This window comes from Oxyura jamaicensis, chromosome 3 (genome assembly GCF_011077185.1).
Source record: "Oxyura jamaicensis isolate SHBP4307 breed ruddy duck chromosome 3, BPBGC_Ojam_1.0, whole genome shotgun sequence".
NCBI lineage: Eukaryota > Metazoa > Chordata > Aves > Anseriformes > Anatidae > Oxyura > Oxyura jamaicensis.
In genome coordinates, this window is record NC_048895.1 from 2,492,579 (window position 1) to 2,514,745 (window position 22,167).

The 22,167-nt window shown below is 45.9% G+C and overlaps 1 protein-coding gene across 9 annotated transcripts in view; it reads left to right on the forward strand.

Moving 5' to 3' along the window:
- CCDC85A (coiled-coil domain containing 85A) overlaps positions 1-21,570 on the forward strand; it is a 122,787-nt gene extending 101,217 nt beyond the window's left edge. For 4 of the 9 annotated variants that reach the window (XM_035320819.1, XM_035320831.1, XM_035320818.1 and 1 more), the window contains 3 exons: positions 4,276-4,352; positions 12,999-13,118; positions 19,542-21,570. In XM_035320819.1, coding sequence (XP_035176710.1) covers positions 4,276-4,352; positions 12,999-13,118; positions 19,542-19,631 — 287 coding nt within the window. In that variant the 3' untranslated portion in view covers positions 19,632-21,570. Of the gene's footprint in view, positions 1-4,275; positions 4,353-4,587; positions 11,194-12,998; positions 13,119-19,541 lie in introns of those variants that run through there. The other 5 variants (XM_035320821.1, XM_035320823.1, XM_035320828.1 and 2 more) reach the window with 3 other exon arrangements.
- Positions 21,571-22,167: the final 597 nt, after the last annotated feature.

The window sequence follows — 22,167 nt, forward strand, 5'->3', positions numbered from 1 at the left end:
CAGCACCGTTTTTGGAAAAAACACCCCCAAAACTGTGCTAACATGAAGATGCCCTAAGCTGGAAAAGTGATATTGACTGACTGTGGGCCCAGCAGCTCCTTGCCCTCTCCCTGAGACCTGCCCCGAGCGCAGAGCTCGCAGCTTGGCCCCAGGGCATGCAGGTACCCAGCGCAGGAGCCACGGGGTGACAAGGACGGAGCCAGCAGAAGCTGGGGGCTTGGGCCCTGCTGCGGTCCCGGCTGTGCAGGGAATGTGCTGCTGCTCTTCTGGGTCAGACGTGGGCACGGGGAATATGGGAGAGCCGAAGCCTGCTGGCTTTTCAGTTACATCAGTATGTTTTAGTGTTACGAACAATCTGGTTTTGTCATGCACTGTTTGGTTTGTAATTGACAGAAGCAGCACGTGGCATAACAACCATTTTGCTCTTTTGTTATACGCAGTTCCACATAAACAGCAGAAAAATGAACGGCTCGGTTATCCTGTCAGCTACCGAGCGTGCTGCCTCGCAGCCCTGCATCACTTTCCCCATCTGGGCTATCAGGACAATGTGAGCAACACGTGCTCACAGCATCCTTCTCCTCTGCACAGATTCTAGGATGGTGCCTGCCCCAGTGATGACAGCGGTGGTTACTTTCCCAGTGAAAACTCGGGGCTCGTTAGGGAGCACCACGTATCTGGAGGAAAACAGGACCTTGCTTCTTCAAGTAATACTTGTGCCATCCTAAAGGAAGCTCATTTCTTACAACATTGTGTAAGCCTGGTGTCCCAGAACTGACGGCTTATTTGGCAGCACTGGTGGTTAGTAGTAGCCGCCCTGGGAAGGCAGCCTGTTTGAGCTGGTAGCGTGCTGCTTCTGTAACTCAGCGTGCTCCACCACCTGAATGCATGAACACCGCTCAAGGGGTCAGCGCTTTCTTAATATTGCCTTAATAGGGGAAAAAACAAAAGCCAACAAAATACCTAAACCCAGGGGGAAAAAAAAAGTCCTTAGAAACCCAGAGTTTCGCATGACATCCTCAGCCATTCTAAAATAGCAGAGGATAATCTAGCTTAAAGAATGTTACGAATTGCTTGATAGATTGAGAGCAGGCGCAGGCGCACAAAAATGGGCAAAGCCAAGGCACAAACATGCCCTTGGCAGCGTCATAAGGGTTTGATAAGATTTGACATTGCCTAAAAATATCTACTGGCTTCCAGAGTGTGGCTGTCAACAGAAAAAGAGATCAGCTACGTAAATATTGATGTTCTCTAATAAGCTGTTAGGATGATGGATATGGAGAAAGGGCAGATTGTCGCTGAATTTTCCTAAAAGCAAAATATTACTGTCTGTGCAATACTTCGGAAGGAATTTTAGTTTCTGCCCTGGAATGAAGCACTGGCGAACGATCACGTTTTCAGTTACACCCAGAGCATGGGAAGCTAAGGTAGGGAAGTTTCCTTGGTAGGGGTCCATTCATCAGTGTGGGAATGGTTCAAAACTGCTGCTTCAGTGCCTAGCAAAGGGAGATGGAAGAGAGCAGAAATAACAGCCAGGAAGCCCACAGGTGGCAAAACTGGTCGTTTGGCTACTGCAGCGTCATGTTTCTGTGGTCAGCTCTGGTGTAGACGTTGGCCCAAGTTAGTTTGTCTGTTTTGATGAAGATGTGTTCTGTCGCCACGTAGTTGTCAGCTTCTGTGCCATCACTCACAAACATAATAGTCGGGCTTTGATGCTGTTAATACATACGTCGTTCCTCGCTGCTTGCGTTGTGGGCAGAAGAAACTCAGCACACGCGTGTGGAGGTGTGTCTGTAAGTATCTGCAAGCATGCCTACGGCTCGGTGTGCGATCTGCAAATACGGCAGGGCTTTTGCGTACTTGCAATTCTGTGAAAACGAGCCACGTTGGATAAATCTGTTTGGGGAATGATACAACAAAAGCTTTGTGACTAATGACATCAGCGAAAAATCATCTTGTTTGTGCAGGTTATGTTTCAGAGCAGTGAATGCCTGGCACTTTGTAGCACTTTATTAAACGCTTTATTGTAACATAACATTACTGTTAGGGACGTGACGCTAAGTTTCTGTACTCTTTTCCCCTTGGGAGACCTTTGTTTTCTGCTCAGATAACGTATTCCTGCTGGAGCTGAAGTGTTGCTATCATCAGTTTATTCTGCTTCAGTTTTGATCGGCTTAATTGTCCCACGGACGTTTGCCTGGAATGACAATGGGAGTGGCACCAGGTGACCGTTTCCTGAATGGCAATTTTAAGATTTGCTCTTTATTTATTGCTCCTTATTGGTCTCCAGGCTGAACAAGACTTTGGATCATACAGTCCTTCTTATAAATACTTCTCAGATGCAACATTTCTTTTTGAAACTTTGTTCTTGCCTTCACTGGTGACAGTGTTTCACTGTATTTTCAATTCCTCCATCTCTTATGTCCTTGGCTGCCTTTTCCGTTCCGTTCTTCCTCTAAGCTCATAGCATCACAGCATAAATATATTAACAGATACTGAAATATATATGCATTTAGTTTGTGTCAAGAATACTCACATAAATAAGGATTTGCTAGATCAAGCTGACCTAATTTTCAGTTTTAATCAGGTTACAAAAGATTTCAGTAAATATTTCATGTTTTAGAAGGGTTAACAAGCGAGGAGATTTTGGACCCCGTCCCCAGCTGGTATGAACTGGCACTGGGACGTGGTGACCTGACAGCGGTGTCACTTGAGCAGAGAGAGACCTCAGCTCTGGACTGTCACCACACAAGTGAAGAAACAAAACTGAGGCAGACTTTGCTGAGAGCTGTGTGCTGTATGAGGGCTGATCAATGGTAACAGAAAATGACAAAAATTCTAAGAGGTGCAGATGGGGACCTATGTGAAGAGGGCTGGTGGGCACAGCTGGGAAGCTGGACTTGAGCATGAAGCCCAGGCCCGAGCTACCTTGGCAGCAGCCATGTAACCGGTGGGTTTAGAGATGGCTCGTGCCACAGAGAGCCCCTCCGAAAAGGTGGCTCCACAGGATCCATCTCCTGTGGAAAAGAGCAGCGAGAAGAGATGAGATGTGCTGGGAGCTGTTGCCTTTGCTAATGGCCCTAATAGCGAGGGAGCTTCTGCAGCTCCTCCCAGCAGTGCTGCTGCTGGGAAGGAGGCGGATTTGATGGGAGGGACCCTGTCGTATGGAGTTAATTGAATAAGCTGTTCATCTTCTAAGTGCTCATCCAAACTGGGCTTAGTGGCTCTCCGGAGATGCACCCATCACCAGCTATGAAAATCCTTCCACAGCAGAGCATGCAGAGCCTCAGATTACCCCTGCCTTTTGTTATACAGTGCTCTTTTTTAATCCAGTGCCTCGCCGTGTATTAATCATCTTTGACAAATTACTGTGTTGTTTTCCTGGAGTGTAAATTCCCATACACTGTCTGGGCGTGCATATTTTAGCTTACTGCAGTCTCCTAAGAGCGGTAAACGACACCTCATTTCCTGCTGCTCTAACTTTATGGGCAGGCTGACATGGCGATTTAGGCATCGGAGGAAAGCGGTGCCCCAATTCCTCTGTCATTCTGAACCAGAGGACAGCTCAGCTCTGTGCAGCTTCATAGCAGGGGACAGTAGTGCCCCAACAGCTGTGGATTCCACAGCATTGGTCATCAAGAGTACAATTTTGCTGCTGACACGGTGGTATGAGCACAAATACATCAACAGAACAGACATCTCGGAGAGGCTGAGGGGCTCCTCGGATCAGGCGTGAGTGCATGGTGGGCTGCCAGCCCTGTGCAAGGGGTAGGAGAGTCACAGCAGTGCTTCTGGACTGAAGAAAGATCTTCTCTCTTAGAGGCAGCACGTGTTACTTTCTCAGGCATGTATTTCTTCTAGGTACAGCATTTTAATAGTAGAAACTGTGTAATGCAAGAAATGCATGATAAGAAAGCTCTCAGCTGCGTCTAGGGATGGATCATGGACCTACTCTTGGGAAGAAGCAGACTGAGTGTGACTCATTTTCAAGAGGGAAATAGGGCCACTGAAGGAAGCACTAAGATGATCTTTCAATACTTGTATCCAGGGGAAGTCACTCTCTGTGATGACCAAATTTCCTGCTGCAGGTCAGTGAGGTTTCCAGAGAACAGAGGGCAGGATTATGTACACAGCTCTCAAGAGGAGCAGAGGTGAAAATTAACAGGTATCTGAGAGGGAATCTGCTGTGGGTAGGAGGCAATGCGGTGCAGGCTCTGACACCAGGATACACAAGCAGATCTATGTGGATAATACGAGTTTTTTTCTTTTTGATTTTAGAATCAACCTTGTCCTATGTTAGGCAGCTGGAGGCAAGAGTAAGACAGCTGGAGGAGGAAAATCGCATGCTGCCCCAGGTGGGTGACTTCTGCTGGTGGGAACAGTAGCTGGCAGCTAGACAGCAATGCCTGAGTCTGTGTGCTTGAGATGAAATCAGTATTACGGGTCATTTAACGTTACTGCATTTGAACACTCAGGCTGAGCGCGTGGGGAGCCAAAGGCACTCACATCTTTTGTTCATCTTGCTTGTGACTGAGGGGTGTATTTATTGAAGGCTGTGACAATACTTTCATTCATTATTCTCCTTTGCAGGTGTTGATACCTTGCTAAGAAAAATTCACTAAAGCCAGTACTTATAGTTGAAAATTAATTTAAGGGTTGAAAATTACAGTGATCTGGGCCCTTCCATTCTGGTTTTATTGCAAGATCTTCGTGTTATTTAAAATATCCAGTGTTTTTTAGAGTTAACCAAAATATTTGGCTGTAAAAAAGAAATGGTTTAATAATAATTGAGTTATATTAGCAATATTTTGGAGAATATATTAGATACATAAACACAAGAATGAAATTAAATCAGATAAATAATCAAATCTGAAGTTAAAGGTTTTCCTGGTATGTTTTTAAAAATAAAAAATGTAGAAGTTCTGTACAAGTTTATCAAAGACACTTAAAATTTTATATATATCTTTATGCATATATAACAGTGCGTATTTCTATCATATTTCCTTAAGTAATCCCTAGGAAAATCCATAAAGTCTCCAAATGAAGTTGCCCATTGGAAGAAAAAAGTTGCATGTTGCATGTTGTTTAAATCAAACACTAATTTAAATGAACATACTGGTCTGAAGAACGCAAGTGCTTTTTATTGAACTTAAAGTCCTGTCATTTGAATGTAAAATTCAAGACAAAAGTGAAATGCAGCAAGAAGTAAAATCCACTGATTCAGATTTCTCGACGTGTGTCAGCCCAAATGCCAGTCCATTAGGTAGATTTCAGCCAGGTTAACCAGTTCCTCCCCTTGGGCAGATTCTAAGTCAAGTTTTCTTCTTGCCTGTAGCATGACAATTGGAAGGGCCTCTCTAGCTCCTGTTTTCCTCTTGACTTGCTATGCAACCGCAAGCCATTTATGTAACTTCTCTGTGCCCTCGTTTGTTGATCTGGAGAAGAAAGAATAGCTAAGTGTCTACTGTTAACACCTCTACAGTCTTCAGTTGAAAGACAAAGGCTAATCCTCAGTGATAAAGAATATTATTTACTTGTCAAGAAAGGCGTTCAGGGCAAATGTCAACAAACCTGCATGAAAAATACCATTGAGCCTTGGTTTAGGTCTGGGACAGCAGTGGGGGATAAAGTGTGCAGAACATTTCTCTGTGGGCAAAATTTTTTACAAGTGACCTCACGTTTTATTTGCCTAGGGCTCAGGGGGAGCCCCATGAAATGTGTTACCTGATCTTGCCAGAGACTGGGACACGCACGCTGTGGGTGTTGAGTTCATTGAAAACTTTAGATGGGGTGCCAAAACCAGAAAACAGTGCTTGTGAAAACTTGTGAAAATAGTGAAATAGCCTGTGAAAACTGAAACACAAAATGATTGTTGTGGGGCTTCGCAGGGGTAGAACTGGGTGGCCAAGACTTGCAGACTGCTTTTTGGTTTAGATACAAAGGTTGGAGTTCATCTTGTTTGGTTTTCTTGGCACCAGGATCTGAGGTAGAGTGCTTAAGTTTCCTGACGTCTCCAGACACTTGTTTTGAGGAATAACGAGAGACATTGGCTCACATTGCCTAGCATACCTTACTCCCTGTTCCTCCTGAAGAAAGTCATTGCTTTGGGGAGAGGAAGGAACTCAGACATCAGGCTTATTCTGACTTGGCACTCCATTACGCCAGCACGACCTTTGCGTGAGTTCCTTCTGGGGCTTTGTCGTCCCTGTGACCACCACCCTGACCAGCTATCAGCTTTTCGGGTGCTGCCACAGAGGCAGGGACACGGGGTGGAAACGCAAAAGCTCCTGGCGCTGGTTCTGCTCCCCTGAATGGGAGAAATGGGAGCTTGTTAGGCTTCAAGCCAAACCCAAGTGCTTCGACAAATCAGCTGAAAATAGGCAGCCAGTTGCACAACTGGTGAAGGTTTTTGGCACAGCTCTTACTCAGTTACAGCGTGGTGCCTCTAAATGTCACCGGGTAAGAGTGCCATCGGCTGTCGGCATTGTCGGCGGGGCTGCCAGGGGTAGCTCCTAACCTGTGCTACGCTTTTCTTCTCTCCTCTCTACTTTGTGTCATTTCTTTCCCCCCGTTTCTGCTCATGTCACCCATGAAAATGCACCGGCACACTTACCTCAGGTAAACCTCTCCTTTCATCTGCGCTTCGCCGTGGTTCTTTCCTACTTTATTTTGCTTTGCTTCTGTCGATCCATACATATAAGTTCTCTTTTCAAAACCCCACAGACCTCTGGTGTAAAGGTTTTATTAATATTTAGTGGCAAGAATGTTTCCAGAGGAAATGGTTTTAAGTGGTGCCATCACTGTTTGAATGGGAACTCAGCTGGCTCTGGCCTACTGAAGGACTTCCTCGTCAGGGGAAGTGTAGCACCATCACTCAGCCATATTTTAGTTTGATCAGGTAATAGGAAGGGTATAAAATGCACATACGCACTTAAGCCTGTCAGTTTGTCTTCCTGTGCTGCAGAGTTGTTCTGGTGATGGTTTATAGCATAGAAACATGGGTTAGCAGTTGTGAGAAGCTACAGGTGGATGTAGGTATGTTCTGTTGGTGAGGGCAGCCATTAGCTCTTCTTCTCTTCTCTTCCTTTCTTTTCCTCCCCCCAGACAGCATATAACAAGATGTGATCCAGACCCTTTCAGTTTCTGGCCACAAATTGTTTTTTTTTGTGTGCAGGAAAATAGATCATTTCCAAGATTTATGGTATGCAGCTGGGTCTTCTGGTGAGAACGCCAAGCTGGGAGACAAGGGGCACGGTATGCAGCTCGTGCTGGTGCTTCTCAAGCACTGGTGCACGACAGCAGTGTGTAGAGGCAGAAGGATTTGAGCGACGTTTCTGTTCTGCTGGATGAACGTCAGGCCAGAGTAGTGCCCTCTGGCAGTAGGGCAGGAACGGCTCCTTGCAGCCCAGGGCTCTGCAGCTGCCTCGAAATGGACACGAAGCCCCAGCGGTGCTGTTTTGCTGCTGACATCCAAAAAGCTGCACGATAGTATGGCCAGTGCAGCAGCCAGAACAGAACGCAGTGCACGTTGTAATGAAGATACCCAGCGATAATTAAGAAAATGCGTAAGGACCAAACAATGGATTCAGATCCCAGTTACAGCTCCCTGGGCTGTGCTAGAGCTCAGTTACGTGGGCGAATAATTCCAGATAACTGAAAACAGGAGAGTCCTTCCACACCGCACGTGGTGCGGAGCTGCTATCCGTGCCTTACGCTGGTGGAAGTGAGATCAGGATCTGGCATCCACATGTCAATTAACTGAAGATAGTCCTGAGTTTTCTGAGGGGTAGTATTTCAGGGCTGATAAGCTCAGCTGAAACGTTTCGGAAATGTGGACATCTGTCATATAATGACAGTGAATGCATTTGCAGAAGGTATTCTTGGCAAGCCACCCAGCTTAAATTGCTTCAGTTTTTATTTGCTTCATGGGAAGAGGAAGCAAGAGGTAGAGATGGAAAGTTGAGATGTTTTCCCTCTGCAAACTCCTCGTCCTTGTAATTTAGCAGTACCTTTTAATGAAGGGGAGAGGAAGTACTGCCAGGACATGGCCTCTTGAGCAAAGAAACCGTGTGGGTCAGTGGGGCTGGAGGCTGCCCACAGGATGCTGAGTGCACAGGGGGACATCTGCGGCCATGGGGCAGGTGTGGTGCAGGCTGGAGCTGAGCTGCTCTGCTCCCTTTCATGGGCGCATTTCTGCCTCTGCTTCCTCTTTCTTCCTGATATGAGTCTTGGTTCTTTTCCATCTCCTTCTGTTGCATCTCCTTTTCCAGTGTTGCTTCAGGCACTTTTTCTTTTTTCTTGTTTTCCTTCCTCTGTCCTTGCTAGCCTTTTCCAGTCCTTGTGTATTCAAGTGTGAAACAGCAGGCATGACCCGTAGGCACACACTGGTTTATTTTTAAGCACGTCCAATGCTTTCCATTTCCCTTTTTCTTCCCCCTTCTGTTAGAGTATTACATTTTATTTCAACATACATTTCCAAATCTTTCAAAAACCTTTTTGCTGAGGTCTGTATTTTTGATTTTCCCTCTGCATGGCCTGGTTTTAGCTACAAATCTAATGAGAAGTTGGGAAGCGCTTGGTTAGTAGTTTTGTGTGTGGGTAAGATCGGTGTCACGCACAGTCCGATGCTGGTTATCTCCTCGCTTTCATAGCGTGTAGAAGAGTAGAGAATCCTTCAACCAAAGTGTAACTAAAACCCACCGAACTAGTCATGTCATCAAATATTTGCTGAAAGTGAATCATCGGCATCCCTCCACCCTGTGCTTTTGTGTCATGTCGTCCTCGGTTTAAGTTAATGGGTCCCGTTCGGCCTGCTTTCGGCCCCTTGGCAGTCGGAGCATGCTTGGAGTATGCCATGAGGACATGTGGATCCTGGTGGCAATACGCACAAGTGGAGGCTCCTGCAGTGGTCTGAGAACAGGACTTACCATGAATAACCAAAGCATTTTAAAGCTGGGTACTGTAATTGACAGGATTGTTCCCTAGAAAAATTGTTGCTGATTTGTTTGTCGCGTTAGTCCTTCAGCAGAGCACCATGCTGCAGCTTATCGCTTCTGTTTGCCCTTTCTGCTGCCTGTTTGAAACAAGCTAATAAATACAGCTTGGTTTGTTTGTTGTTGTTGTTGTTGTTGTTGTTGTTTTCTTTCTTTTTTGCAAGCTAACAGGGAAATTGAAGGCTGGGGAAATTGGAAAAAAGCTTTGAAAATCAGGTAGTGATTGAAGCGGCCTGGCAGTTACGCAGCAGGAAGGATATACTTCCCCAGGAAACCACTTGCTCCTGGGATAAAAGGCTGGTGGACGAGGCGGCGTGCATTTGCTGAGGTCTCCTTTGGTGCAGGAATGGAGCAGTGCTCAGTGGATAGGGGAGCTGTGGCTTCTTCAGGCTTCGTGAGGTGACTGCAGGCATCCTTGGGGCAGATGTGGACTGTTTTTTCTCTCCTGCGTGCCGTGGGGAGGTGGAGAGTCAGGCAGCAAGCCGTGTGCTTCCTTCTCCCCCTCTGCCAGGGCTGGCAGATGAGCTGCCCCTCCCTCGAGCCGTGCTTTGTGCTACAACAGTGTTGGTTCGTGACTGTCTGTATCAACAGCATGGACTGAAAATACGGTGTCCTCAACTGGCTCAAGAAGAAAGGCTCTTGGTTAATTCCCTCCATCAAAGAGTATCCTGTTCTACACAGGGGTCTTTATTCTGCCCATGACCAGGGCACAGCGCAGGGTTTGCCTCTGGCGCTATGGGAGCACGGCCTTAACATTTCGCAGTCAGTGCGAGGAGATGCTAAAGTTCCATTCAGCTGATTTTTTTGTAATGCGGTATTATGGGGCTGAGTCAGATTTCCTGTGCTTTCCATTCACTAAAGAGTTGCATATTGGCATTAGATGTTTTGTAGATCTACTTAGAACAGAAAATGGATGTGCATGTTTAGTAATTGCACTTCTCTGTCTCTTATCTCTGTGGCAAAACGTACGGAGGATATTATGTGGTTTTTACCTGCTTCGGACAATGCTTTCTGCAGCCCTGTAATCTGCACACAGGACTCATTAGGCTCAGAGGAAGGAAGGTAAAACCCTGCTGTAGCCTGGGCAGAAGGGCCAGGCAGGGGCAGTAGGGAAGGCTGGCAGTGTAGTGTGAGCAAAAAAGTCAATTCTTTGAAGTTGACCTTGTGTAGCCTTGTTTATTCAGAATGATTCAAGTTGTTTAAAGTCAGTGGAGCCATGACTTGATCCTTTCTGGCTGATTTGGTCCCACTTCCACAGCTTCACTTCCTGATAATGAATGAAGAGATCTGTCCAAAACGTGTCGGCACGTGGGATGCCTACTGGCTGACTGCAAGTGCTGTGTGGGGGCAGAGAAGAGGAGGAAGGGAACAGGTTTCTGTGCCTGTCCTCAAAGTCCTGCTCAGGGTCCAGATGGGATCTGGGTCAGGCAGCGGTGGAGAAGGGAAACTCAGGTCAAGTTTTGCTGGAAGGATAAGCGCTGCCATACTCCCCGCTGGCAAGCAGCAGCTGTGATGGATAGGTCTGAAAAGCACACTCTTTAGTCTCCTAAGGCATCTTGTTTTCAGACATCACCACATTGGCAAAGTGCCTCTTCCTCTTGTTTTGCTTCACTGCCTCAGAAACTCATAATGCAGCCAGCAGTCTGCGGACTCAAGGGACCTCGGGAGGAACAGCAGACCCATGCTCACACTGGTGCCACATCCCGACGGAACAAGCTTCCTCCAAAGAAGGCAGAAGCTCTGCTGCCCTTGTGGGGTGGCCTCACCTGGGATAAGTCCCTGAGCTGCAGGATGGGGCTTCAGGGCTGCAAAACTTGCCTTACTTTTTAAGAAAAGCTTACATCTCTTATCAAGGACAGAAGCAGGTAATCCAGAGGGCAAGTGCTAACTTTCAGTCTCCTACCAATGTGTTGAGAACACTGTCTGGTTAAAGCAGTGTGTGCATAACAAGTTCCCCATCCTCATGAAGGGAGACACAAGTGTGCTGCCTGTGGCGCAGAAGTGGCTGTGGAGGAGACGTGCCTGGAGGAGGTCCTGAGCTCTTGACAGCAGCACAAGTCAGGATTTTTAGATTTTCTCAAGTTCAAGTCGCTTTAGATACACAATCTGCACTAATTTTGCCGGCGTCTTGATAGCAATACTTATATTTTACAATTCAAAATTGCACAAAATCTTTGCTGGACCTGGAGTCAGTAAAAAAAAACAAAAAAAAAACAAAAAAAAACACAACAGAATGCTTTGACTCATTAAGAAAACCCCAAAGCTGACTGAGGGAAATTCTCCTAAACCAGAATTGCTCCAATCTGCTTTATTACCCCTTTTCTTTCCTCTTTCATTTCCTTTCCCAAAGTATAGCATTATGCCTGCCCAGTCACTGACAGATCTATAAATCCTTCCCAAAGAAGAGTCCTAATTCTCCGTCTGCATATCACAGCAAATTGGTAACAGCCACTGGCGCGGAGAACTACGGGACGATGCACTGCGCGCTGCCCCGTGTGCCGGGCTGCTCAGCCCGGGCTGAGACCCCTGGCTCACACCGCAGCCACTGCTTGCCAGGAGGGAGGCACCGCAAGACAAGTTTGTGTACCAAGGGGGGGTTCATTTTCAGACTCAAGGTATCTTTTCTGTGGGCTTAGCATATGTAGCATTCTACGTTTTGGATTGCTTTTAAGGTTTTTGAACAGGTGAGGTTCAGCCCTGCAGTCTGGGTGCAGACCAACGCTGGGGTCGAGCCTACCGCACTCCGTAGCTGCCATGTGCCCGGTGTCGTGCCTCTCCCTCGGCGCTGCTGCCAGCAGCACGGCGCTGCTTACAAAGGATGTGTCCTGACAAAGTCCTGCACAGCTCACATCGTTGTTTTGGACAGGGGAGACGGGACCTGTGAAATTCAGCCTCATGCCATCTCTGTTCCCTTTTTCTCCCCCATCTGCCTCCATCCTTCCTAGATTCTAGAAACCCCCAAAAAGAGTGTGTGCTGCTCAGCAGGGCAAATGAGTGCACATGGGGGCACTGATTCTGATCAGAGGCTCTTCCCACTGTCATTAGTTTCTTTCAGAAACACATTTCCCACATGTTCCTGCAGGAATTACTGCTATGTTATTTTTTAATGTTTCCTGCGGTGTTTGATTCCCTAAGAAAGTTTCCTCTCTCACTTTGCAAAGTTTGTTTTCTTATCCTTTACCTTTCTCATTTTCTAAACACAATTCTGCATGGAGAGTGAAGGTGAAGGATGCCCTCAGAAGAGCAGGTCAGGTTGCAAGCACCTCGGAAGCATCTGTGTGGGTGCAGGTCTCGCAGTGCTGTCGGAGCTCAGCCGGGCTGTTTTTAGCATCCATCGGAGCAGGCAGCTTGCTCGGGTTACCCCGGCGCTGCGGTCACTCCAGGAAATGCCTTGCATCCTGTGAAGCATGAGGTGACTGAGCTGGAAGGGTTTAGGCACCTTGTGTTTGTGTGGCGGTGTCCTGCAGAACCCTCCCATGTGGTCACTGGGAAGGAAAAGCCCTTCGGATTGTCGGAGCTGGGTACAAAACCCCGGCCCAGGTGAGGGGGGAACACGACCCAGGGCAGCCAGAGCTGGGGAAGGAGTGCTGCCTGCTCCCGGATCCTTCCCCGCTCAGCTGCGGCTGCGCTCGCATTGCAAACTCCGCAGCACCGTTTAAAAAGGCTCTGTGACTTCTGTTGAAATAACGACCTCCAAAATTATAGGGATGAAGTTAAACATTCTCAAAAACCTTTCTCTGGAGTCAAAATCGTCCCTCCGAACCTCACAGCACTTCTGTGAGGAAGCATACCGAAATTTGATTGCTGTGCTCTGATTTTCCAGATAGATGCCCTTGAGGGCCAGAGTGTTTTGGAGATGCTCAACAGTAGTGCTTGAGCTGCCTCTTGTGGATGGGGTGACTTTGGAGTAAAACATGCCTTCAGTGCTTCTCAGCATTATAAAAAAAAAATGTTTTAATTAGTTACCAACACTTTTCTTTATTAAATAGTCTTTAATCTTTTGCGAAGGATCCCATTAAGATGCCAGGAGGGGCGGAGGGGAGTTACTGCTCAGCAAACGAGCCAGCTAGCATCAGTGGACATGGCTCAGCCTCTCAGCAGTCTGAATCAGTGGTAAATGCTCTGAAGGTAACGCCTCTCCGGTACAGTCCATGCAAAACGTTGTGTCTGTTACTCAACTTGTGTCGTATTGTCCTGGCAACATTCCTGTGGACACCACTGGGATGTTGCTGTCATAAGCGGGGTTGTTTTTTCTGTTTGTCACTCATTGCATCCGTGGGCTGTGTGTTCCTCGGGGCAGGGGGCAGGCCGCCAGCACGGGGGCGATGCCAGCTGTAGCTTCTCTCCGAATTACTTGCACTGACTTTGTTTGAAGATGAAAGCGGTGTTTTTCTGAATAAGCAAGTATTTTATTTCGTCTAGGATGCATATTTGTTCTCCAGTGAAGTACTATGGGTTGCTGTAACCCATACAGAGAAAACCTTTAACGCAGAGATGAAGCCAGCATGCATGGTATGTTCATAACAATAGCAGAGCTTTGGGCTGAAGACCAGGCGTTGTGATCCCGAGGTCTCTGTGGAAATTTCTGTGAGAGCAGCTGGGATTACTCTGAAGTCAGGGCCGGATTCCCCAGCCCTGTGTTGTTTTGCTAAACAGAAATTAATGCAGACACTTAGAGGAGCAAATTCACAAGTTCTTACCTATGTGAAACGTGAAACTGTTGCAATTAATGACACTAAAAAAGCTGTTCTGAGATGCAGTGGTGTAGCAGGTGATGGCAGTCACCACCAGGCTGAGTTCACAGCCCAGTGCATGTGTCCCAGCTGTGCCCAGGCGCCTCCGGGGAGGGATCTAAACCCCTGGCAGCCTGAGCAGGGCTCTGACGTGATTGTTTTCTGGTGCTTCTTGCAAGCCTTCTCACTTTGTTATCATCATTTGCTACACTTTAATGTTTATTTGGTTAAGTGGGTGTTATTCCCTGCTTGCACAGACATTGTAGGGACATGCTGGTTACTAGGAGCACAGAGGCTTGCACTCCGTCAGTGAAGAACTGGAAGGGGCATCTGTAGGAATTCACTCTTTTTTTGGAGCTTCTCGGGGATGCACAGAAGAGCTCAGTAGTACTGCTGACTCGCCTGAACATCCACTTGTGTGGATGGTGATTCTTCAGGTAGCTGGGTGACATTGCCTTTTCCATGAAGCCTGTGGAAATAGGTTTATGTAGGTGCCCTGTGCACAAATCACAGCAATCAGATCCTTTCCTGTAACATAAAACCAGGGTGCAAGGCTTCACTGCAGCCTCCTCACCTCTGTGAATCCGGCATCTGAGCCGGGGGGAGCAGTGCTGGCCTCGCCCCAGCCAGGAGAGGTGCGTCCCAGCTCCCTGCTGCTGAGCTGTGCTCAGCATCCTGCCTGCACCTCCCATGTATTTCACCTGCTGTTGCCTAGAAAAAAAAAAAGCCATGCCAAGTAATTTTGCCAAGAGAGCACATGTATCTGTTGGAAAAAGCCTTCTGTAGTTCTCTTAAAATGCCCATTGGCAAAGGCACTTCGCTGAATGGAACATTTAACAACATGCTCTTGACAGCCTGTAATAGCTGGTTAGTGGAAGCAAAATATTTGAACAATGGCTGATACCTTGCTTGCTGAAATGGATTGATAAGAAGTACATGGAATTTAGTTCAATATAATGTGAAATCTCAGCTTTTAGTTTGCTAGGAGGTATTGCAGCAGGCAGAAATAGATATAAATGATAGTTATATTTGAAATGGAAAGCGAGCTGTCAGCTAAACAGACTGCCCGACCTGCCCGTCCTCAGCCAGCGAGGAGATCCTGCTGTTTCCCTGTGAGGCACAGGGGCTGGATCCTGCCTTTCTGGGGAAGGCAGAGTTGCCACTTGCTTCAGGTAACTGAATGAAATGCATGGGGAAGAACAAGCCCAAGTCAGGAGCAGGGTTTTCTTTACAAATGTGGCTGGTTAGATTCTTGGGGAAAAAAAGGTGGGGGGGGGGGGGGGGGGGGAGGAAGATGGTCTTTTACAAAACTTCAGTGTTAGTGCAGTCTCCTTACACACAGCACAAAAGGTAAAATCTTAAAAAAAATAAACACTTGCATGCAAATCTCTCATTGCTGGAAGCAAGAGTGAAAGAGCAACAAGAGCTGAACAGCCAGTCTGGTAGAGGCTCTTCTGTGACCCGATCCGTCAGTGCTTGAAAGAAGAAATTGCCCCGAGTCTCGCACCGGGTCTGCGACTTGGTGACCTTCCCACCCTGCCGGTGGCTGTGGGATTGTTCCCTGTGTGCCAGTGGTACCGCCAGGGATGGCTAAGCAGCCGTTTCCTATGGCAGGGTATCTTTCTCTCTCCTTGTCAGTTGTGTGCGACCAAAGTGCACACTTGTGTGTGGGGATGTGCGTGTTGTATTCCGTGTTCTTTGCAGACCAGGGTCTGTGTTTGTGGAGTGATGCCAGACATCCTATCTGACTGCCAGAATAACCGAGGGCAAAGGCTTAGCTGCAAACCTTGCATCAGGTTTTCCCGTCCTGCGTTCAGTGTAGCCTACTGCAAGCTCCACTGTGCCACCTACAAATTAAAGGGAGGTGTGGTTTAATCAGAGGCAAGGTCTGAGGCTAAGTGTAGGAGTTGCTGCAGAAAAGTGAGTGTTCTGTGATACCCGGGAGGTCAGGCAAGAAGATCTAATGATCTCTCCTGCCCTGAAATGCAGAGTACTGTAATCAGTCTAATTATCTTTAAATGCAATTGGACAGTTACATGTGCATGTCCGCACTCAGGAAGGACCTGTGAAAGCTTAAATATACTACTGCTCTTCTTTGAGGCTGAGAAACAAATTGGTACAATGTCTTTTTTCTTTTTTAAAACACACCCTTGTCTCGGAAGCTCAGGAAAACATCAGTCAGCAGGCTGGTAAAGGCACTTCTCACTGCCTCCGTGAGACAGAAAAAAAATGTGGTTGGAGAAATGTGCGTTGTAAGTTGAAGGCGTTTAATTTTGTATTCCATATTGAGCCCGGAAATACCTGAAGATACAAAATATTTTTATTCAAATGCTGACAGCAAGCCCTTGAAGTTTTCATATGGAAATCAAGTCAATTACTGTTCTAGTAACGCAATTACTGTTTTAATAGGAACACAATAATTTTAACACGTTAGTCTGTATTGATTAGAAAATTCTATGTGTGATAATGTATTAGGGATAAATTACTGTATGAGTTAGCTGACCTGAATTTAGCCTTCAGAAGAATGAAATTTGGCAAATACGAAGTCTGGCAGCCTCAGTTTCCCCATGCACTTAAAGGCACATATCTGTTGCCTGTGCTATTTCTTTGCAATTTATGGGTAAAAAGCATTTTCTAACTAATACATATTTAATAGTCTATAAAAGTTCTCAGAATGTAAGCAAAGCCACTTCTAAAATGCTAATATGCTAAACTTGACATTATCAATTCATTTTGTAAATCCCAAATATATACTTGTCCTTCTGCCTTGTCCCTTTGTTCCCCAGCCATCCAAGGCTCTGCTGCTGGCATTGAAACGCTGCCTTTTCTTCCAACTTTATGATCTATGTCCGATTTGACTATGGGTATATTATTAGACTTTTAAAATAGTTGGTTATTTCCTCCCCGGTTTTACTTCTATTCATCTAGTCTCTGCTAAAAGAACAGTGCATTTGTGATGAACTAATTATAATGTTTCTTCTCTCTTTTGCATTCTCATTACAGTTTCTTCCAGTTTGTAGCTCACTGTTTTGCTCCAGCTTCATGTGCTGCGGGTTTTTGTTTGCATGAAACATTTTGCCACAGCATCGCTTTGCCTGTGAAAACAGTGGAATGATGACAAGTGTGATTTGGGGCTCCATAATTTTGGTGCATAGCCTTGACGGGTACCAAATGCAATTTGGATGCATAACTCATGTTGTATGGTTCTTTATGAATGCTTTATCAAGATAATGGCTGTGGGAATTTTCTCCTCAGGATGTGCATATGGTACTTACACCACCTCATCGCGGCTTATTTGAGAATGTTTTTGCTTTGTATTTATACACTTGCAGCGTCTTAGGAGAACGTAGCAATATATAGCAGCAGACTTAGAGGTAGTTTATCAGGTGTTAGTGAGTGTGGAGGTACTTTCACAGCACAGGAACGTCTGGATTAAGTATGGAGAGGGGTTCTTCGTGATTTTCCTCAGGCAACTGGTAAGTTTTGTTCACAGGGCTGCAGAAGGCTCACTGGGACTGGGAGCCGAAGGGAAGATGGGATATGCTACGTGGGGCTGGTGCAGTAGCTGGGCAGGGGAGTCAGGGAGCCCAGAGATCTGCACAAGTATTTAATACAGCACATGAAGTACTGCGGCCCTCAAACGCTGCCGCTGCCCGTGGGTAACGTAGCTGCTCCTGTCTGCAGTTAGGGTGCAGGTATCCACCTGGCTTCCAGGGAGGTCTCTCCATCCTTTCACTTTGGTGTGTTGGAAGGAAGCCAGAAATGAATCACCATGACGCTATGGAGAACGTCATAGCTATCCTTTATTCAGGAAAGGCTTCTGCTAAAAGACTGAGTGAAGTCTTTGGTACTGAACTTTATATTCTGTTAAAAGTATTTAAAACACATCCAGGAATGCTCAGGCATTACATTTTCTCTTGAGTGCTTGCAAGCACAAAGTAATTTCATTAGTGCTGCATGTGACAAGTCAGTGTTGAACTAGTGAGCTGAGAAGAAAGCAAGCTTATGTGCAAATCCAAAATGCATATGCAGCGCAGAGGCCAAACAAACGTGTGTGCAGGTGGCAGCAATATGTCCAGCTATCATGCCTATGCAAAGAACGGTACATTTGCTGCCACAGAAGGGGAGTTGGATGATAAATCTGCAGAAATTTAGCTTATATCAGTCACCCCGTGCTTCTGAAAAGGAGGCAAATAAAATTACTGTGATGTCTTCGAGACCCAGGTCTCTTTTGCACTGAGCAAAAGTGATTGTTGGTAAAGATTTCTGTTTCCTACTCACAAAAATGGCATGAATGTTTCCTTTGACCCCACCTTGTCAGTTCTGCTTAAGATATCAGCTTTTCAGGGCTGTCTTGTATGCCTTTGTCCCTTCCTAGCAATCAGGGGTCACTTGTTCAGCTGGAAATAAAGAACTTTGAGAAGTGTCACCTTTTAGTTTATTTTTGTGTCAGCATGAGCTGCTTGGTAAATATTGGCTAACGTTTATTGACCAGGAAAATGGTTGAAAGGCATACCTGCACAACATGCCTTCTCACAAAGGCATTCAAGTGGCCTTACCTTTTGGTTAGAGGCTAGGAACGTCAGTGACCAAAGGTCAGAAAGAAACTCCTGTCTCATCAAATCCAGCCACAAAGGGTTATTTTCCCATCTCTTACACAGAATAACGGTAGGACCTTGGGGTGGTTCTGCCTTTGCTTGTCAGCTCTAGGAACTGTGGGTCGTGTCTTTTCAGGGTGTCAGCTTCCCAGGATCCAGCTGCTTTGCGTTTGTTCAGTGCCAGGGAACGCTTTCACTCCTTGGCTTTAGGCACTGTTAAAATACACATAATTAATAATGACAATGGAAATCAGTTTTTGCTTTTCTCAAGATGTTGTAGCGTTGTTCCAGAGACGGAGTGGTTCAGCAGTAGTTCTACTTTAGCTGGTTGCTAGTTGATGACGATTATTAAACAGAGAGAACATTAAATTGCACTAGGCAGTATGGCGGTGGACACCTCTCTGCTCCTGGTGGCCCTGCAGGAGGTGCCTGCTGATACAGCACGAGCTGCTCATCCTCCCGCTTCTAATTGGTACATCTCTTTTGAAGTTGTTATAAAACACATTCCAGAAATCATTTTTGGTACAATTTCTCTGCATTCCATAATTGTAAAGTAGGTGTTAAGCAGTCATGAATGGGAGCAGATGTAAAGGAAGGAAATCTTTCTAACAGATAGTCCCCGCTAAAAAAAGATGGATAACTTTTACCAAGTGGCAGATCTCATTCTCGTTCAACAAAACACACAGGCATGTACGGGACAGTGACCACATGCACAACCCCTCTGAGCTTGAGGAAGAACAAATGAAAACAGACACTTTTAAAGCCTTGCTTGATTTTAAGAGAACAAGTAAATCCTTTGTAACGAGCTGAACTTCTCTGTGCTTATTGAACTAGAAATGTTGAGACTCCTCTGGACTGAGTTTTGTGCTTCTGAATTGTGTTCTGCAAGAGATGTGGCTTGGGAAATGTGGAACCAAGTTTCAGTTGAGGCCTGTAAATGCCCTCAGTCTTGTGTCTGAAGCATACAATACCTTGGTGATGCACGTGCTACTTCATTCGTCTCCATTTCTAACCATTTTTAGAGGCATGTGCTTTCCATGTTCAGAAAGAATGTTGTATCTCTTGAGAAACACTTTTCCTAGTCCGTGTCCCTCCCCTCTGTCCCTACCTGTGCTGCATGGTCTGCGCAACGAGCGTGGGGAGCCTCCGCATGCATGTCTGGATCAACGCCGTGTGCCTTACCTGGTGGTAACGGGCTCTCTTTCTGTCCCTTCCTTTAGGTTGTGTGGAGGAAACTTGGAGATGCTGCAGGGTCGTGCCCTGGAATTAGACAACATTTGTCAGGAAATCAGTATAAAGGACCTATGTAACAGGCCCCAAGCACATCCTCTCTCTGAAGAGAAAGAGTACAATCTGCTGGCAAGAGACAATGACCTGACTGTGTCTCCAGCGCTGTCCCAGCTGGCGACGGGGTGGCTCCATGCACTGCACGAGACTTCGCTGGGAGCTAGTGGAGATGCTGCACAGAGGTCTTTGGAGGAGCTGGGTTTGCAGTGTCCCCCGGTGCTGCTGTTTCAGTGTACTGGCTAGTGAACCGCTGCCTCGTCATTGCAACGCGCCACATTTAGAAGCATTGAGGTATTTCCATTCCTAACTAAACGATAATTGGGATTCTGCAGGAGTTAAATAAGTTATTATTTTGGTTAGTTACAGTGAAACTCTGGTAAGTCTGAACAAATTTTCCACTAGATTTAACAGAAGTTTTCCACCAGACTGGAGAGACATTGATAAACTGTGCCTTTGGTCCCTGCAGCTTTGACAAAGTCACTTCTTAGCAACTCACACTTCAGTCTGTAAAGTATCTAAAGTATCAGCTAATGGTGCTTAGGCTTAGATGATTTACAGCTGGTTCCTTTTTTTTTTTTTTTTTTTTCCTTTGGTAGACTACCTGCCTTTGGAGGTGCTAAAAGACCGTACCGTCTCCTAACCAGCCAGTAGTGTAGCATAACTACAGTATTTGTAGTGAAACACAATTTCTTTCTAAATGAAAGTGAAGATAGCTTTCTTTTCAATTTATTTTGATGCAAAACGTGATGTCTGATGCTCACAGCCCTTTAACAAACAGAATACTTAGGTATCACTACTATAGGTCTCAGATCAGAATTTCCATCAGAGTTTTTTTCAGAAAGTGTTTTCCAGTTGCTAGGATGCTAATTTCTACTGTTTAATTTACAAACACGCCGGTTTATTTAACAAGACTCTATAAAAATCTAGAAGATTGCACTGCATTATAATAAAGCTTTTCTTGCTACTGTAGCATTCTTTGAAAGCAAAAGGTTTTATTATACTCGGAGCATGTCTTTCATTATTACGAGGCAGAAAGCTCTTGTGCGGATTGCCTGAGATTTGACCAGAAGGCGCCCTAGGTGTGCTTAGTTTATTTTTTACCTCTGTGTATGATACTACTTGTGTGTATTGAACTGCAATGATAGGTATTTTGTGTATATCTAAAAGCAACGATAGTTTGATGTATGAATGTGCAACAGGCTTGTGACTGCTGTTGCTTAACTTTTTACCATAGCTGAGCATCAAAATAATTAATAAAAGTTTAAAAGAAAAATAGGAATGCAACAATTCCTGGTTTTCTTGTTTGTTCTTGGTTACTAAAATTTGAGCCCAAGTCAGAATCCTTTTTCTCTGAGCTTGCAACATGCTGTGTTTGTGAGCTATTTGCAGTGGAATGTAGCTCGGTTGCTGTACAATCTTTTGTTGTGTAGGAGTATGATGTAAAATCTGCTAACTGTCTTCAGAAGTGTGTTAATTTGCAGCAGTAGTTATATTGGTTTCTGTTGTTATTTTTACTTGGTACCGTTCGATGCGAGGCCTCTGACCCAGCATTGCTTTCTCGGGCAAAACTGGTTGCTCCGTCTCCTTGAGTTGGAAATGCAGAATCCAGCCTTCCGTTTTTGAGACATTGCACTCTTGCATAATTTCTTATATGTATAACCCACCCCAAGCTTTTGTCTGTTACCTTTATATGTTGTTTTCTGCCATACATATAGTTTGCATAGTTAAACTTAAATTGTTGTATTCCTATATATCTATATATATGTATGAAAAAATGTAAGACATGTACTTGTGCCTGCAGTACGTATGTGCAGGGGCTAATTTGAGGGACACTGGTCTTTTGACACTACTCTTGTGTAAATTTTGATACTGTATTAAAACTATTTTTTTACAGTTCCGCATACGACTGGGTATCAAGTATCTGTGTTCATCTTAGCAATGGTAATAAATTATAGAATCTCACCATCGTTTGCTCTCCTTTAATGACCGAAGCCGGGAGGTGCTTGTCTCACGTGTAGCTTTGAAGGAGCTGTTTGAAATGTTTCTTGCTAGGCTGCAAAACTAGCTGCATGTAGTGGATTTTGTTCACCTTCTCTCCAGGTCTCTTCAAAAATCCGAGGTAAGTGGACACGCTCGTATCTTTTATGCTAAATGAAGTAGTTGCTGAATGCACTGAGGTGTAGACAGCGGGGCGGCCAGGGCAGCTCCCCGGTGGGACTCGTTGAGTCCCCAGCTGTGCTGCAAGGGCAGCCCCAGGGCACCTGTGCTGGCTTATTCCAACCCCCTTCTTGTGCAGTGCTGCTTTGGGCAAGGACAGGGCAACGTGGTGCTCCTGGAGCTAATTTCCTCAGGTAAGTGGTGTAAGTGTGGTGGCAGTCCTGGGGGAGGCTGGTTGTGTCCCACCGTGTGCCCACTGCAACTCTGTCCCAGGGACCAGGCCCCCTCGTCCCCCGCAGGCTGCAGGTGTCGGGGAGAGGGCAGCAGGCGGGCTTTCTGTCACTGCGTGCACAGAGAGCAGAGAACTTGCACCAACTCTCCTGGAAAAAAACAGCTAGCGCA